The 2500-nt window shown below is 35.7% G+C and overlaps 1 protein-coding gene across 6 annotated transcripts in view; it reads left to right on the top strand.

Moving 5' to 3' along the window:
• abhd12 (abhydrolase domain containing 12, lysophospholipase) overlaps positions 1-2500 on the top strand; it is a 16412-nt gene that overhangs the window by 226 nt on the left and 13686 nt on the right. For 2 of the 6 annotated variants that reach the window (XM_029428443.1, XM_029428439.1), the window contains exons 1-2: positions 52-275; positions 1665-1827. In XM_029428443.1, the coding sequence (XP_029284303.1) occupies positions 1667-1827 (161 nt within the window). In that variant the 5' untranslated portion in view covers positions 52-275; positions 1665-1666. Of the gene's footprint in view, positions 1-37; positions 276-1500; positions 1828-2500 lie in introns of those variants that run through there. The other 4 variants (XM_029428442.1, XR_003832047.1, XM_029428441.1 and 1 more) reach the window with 4 other exon arrangements.

Raw genomic sequence — 2500 nt, 5'->3', positions numbered from 1 at the left:
TCCTGTTAGCAAACAGCGCAGTCGGCTAAAAATAAACCGGTCCGACATCTTCCACTGCCGGGCAGAGGGCCACCAGCGACCGGCCCGGCCTGCGTACCGACTCTGTGTGTTGTTATAAACCTGTAATAATAAGTGTGATATAGTGATATAGTGATATATGTGTAGATTGTTGGTGCTGGTGTCGTTTTCAGTTCAAGCTGATGAGCTTTTCTGCTAACTACGTTAACTAGCGCTGGAATGCTGCATTCACTGGAGCGAAAAGAGGCTCTGAAATGGTAAACATCTATTTTTTGTGACGTTCGTGTTTTGAGTTGAACAACAGAAACTCACTCGTAGTTACATCTAACACTGAAGGCTGTAGTTACATCTAACACTGAAGGCTGTAGTGAAGCTAATAGAAAACTTTCAAACTTTTAATTTTTGCTAGAAACAAACTGGAAATAAAGGTTGTGTTCAGGGTCGTCACCAGGGTCGTAGTGTACTGTACTGTTAGGGAGAATTCTTAACATATAATTTACAGTACATTTATTCATGTGCTGAACTTACTTGAGATGTTACATATACTTCTCCTTCTCTACCCCTCGGAGGGAAATACTGTACTTTACACATTCCACCACATTCTTTCTGACAGCTTTAGTTACTTTTCAGATTCCAGTTAAACAATGTTTCTCCAGATGATTTTGAATGTTTGTGATCAACTGAAGTATGAAGTGTTCCTTTATGTGTTAAGCTAAATAAACCCTTTATACGAAATATATATCCAAAAACTATTAGGAAAATATGTGTGAAGAAAATATGTGAAAGAAATCCAAAAAGTTAACAAACATTATTATTAAAATATCCAAAAGATCTGTGAAAAAAGATCTAAAACGATGTGTGGAAAATGTTCAAAACCAATCCAAGAACTTTGTGAAAACAATTTGAATAATGTCCTAAAGTCATTTGTAAATAGAAATAGAAATATATATATATATATATATATATATATACATATATATACATACATACATACATACATACACACATATATATATATATATATATATATATATATATATATATATATATATATATATATATATATATATATATACATATAAATAAATTATTTGTTGATTACATTTTGTATTAATAATCTTAAAAGTAACTGAAGTTATCAATAAATGTAGTGTGATAAAAGGTACAATATTTCCCCCTGAGATGTAACACAATAGAAGCATAATTCAGAAAAAAATAGAAATACTCTAAAAAGTACAAGTAAAGTTAAAGTTGTACTTGAGTAAATGTTCTTAGTTACTTTCCACCTGGTTATTTACCCGACCAAGCTTCTGGTCGTGATCCTGTTTTCTGACTATCCATTACGAGGTGTACATGAAGGCACCATGCACTAGTTTTGTTTTGGTGGTCGTTGCTTCGATGCTCCCCAGAGTCCGTGGACGCAGCACAGTGAGAACACGTGGTCTTGTTTCTGCGCTCTGATTGGCTGCGGCGGCCGGGTGCTGATCAGCTGCTCTCTGCGGATCTCAGTGCGGGCACCGAGCTCTGTCCTCACCCGCTCTCACTGCTCCTTCGTCCGGCCAGCTCACGGCCTCCTCCCCGCTGACAGGCCCCGCAGTAACGGTTAGTCGGTTTTTCCTCCGGTTAACGTGTGTTTTTGTTTCCAGTGATGCGAAAGCGGAATAACTCTGAGGACAGCGGGACCACCGGCACTCTGCTGGACAGCGACCCGGACCTGAAGCAGCGTCCCGGCAGGGAGGCAGCGGAGCCCGCAGCGGGAGGCCGGCAGGGCCCGGGAGAGGAGCGGAGCATGGGGAAACCGTTCAGGAGGTAGGACCGGGACCGCTGTGTTTATTCTTCTTTACAAAACATAATAGCAAATTATCAAAAAAACATTGTAAAGAAAGATAATGTAATTAATAAAAGGGGGAAAATCAGTAAAATATAAATTCATTAAATATAAATTAAAGTGTTTTTCTTACTGAAGTGTAATCTGCGTTTATCCACTTGTTATACTACAAGTATTTAATAAACAGTTTACATCACATGTCTGTCCACAATTGTAATATTTATCAATTATTGTCAGAACGGACAAACAACCCGAAAATATCATAACAAATAATAACAATAAAATAAGTAAATAACCAAAACATAAACTTATAAATTAAAGTAAAGTCGATTTATATGAGTACTAAATAGAAAATAAATTAATATAATTAATATTTAAAAAATAAATTAACAAATAGAAAAATAGAATCCATAAATGTATAATGATGTGAAATAAATACATTCTTAAAAATAAGTATCACAACGTTGATGCTGAATAAAATAATAATAATTCTCAACCTGATGGAAGAGCTGCAGTGTTTAGTGTTTGATAAAATATTATCTTTAATAACTTAATGTGGCCTATTTGTTGTTATTACATATTTTGTGTCCTTTTTTTGTTGTTGCCCAAACTGAAAATAAATTTCAGTTTCATCCGTGAACTCATGGAAAGAAG

This window comes from Cottoperca gobio, unplaced genomic scaffold (assembly GCF_900634415.1).
Source record: "Cottoperca gobio unplaced genomic scaffold, fCotGob3.1 fCotGob3_92arrow_ctg1, whole genome shotgun sequence".
Lineage (NCBI taxonomy): Eukaryota > Metazoa > Chordata > Actinopteri > Perciformes > Bovichtidae > Cottoperca > Cottoperca gobio.
The sequence above is the reverse complement of the archived record's forward strand: the minus strand, read 5'-3'. Positions and strand labels throughout refer to the sequence as shown.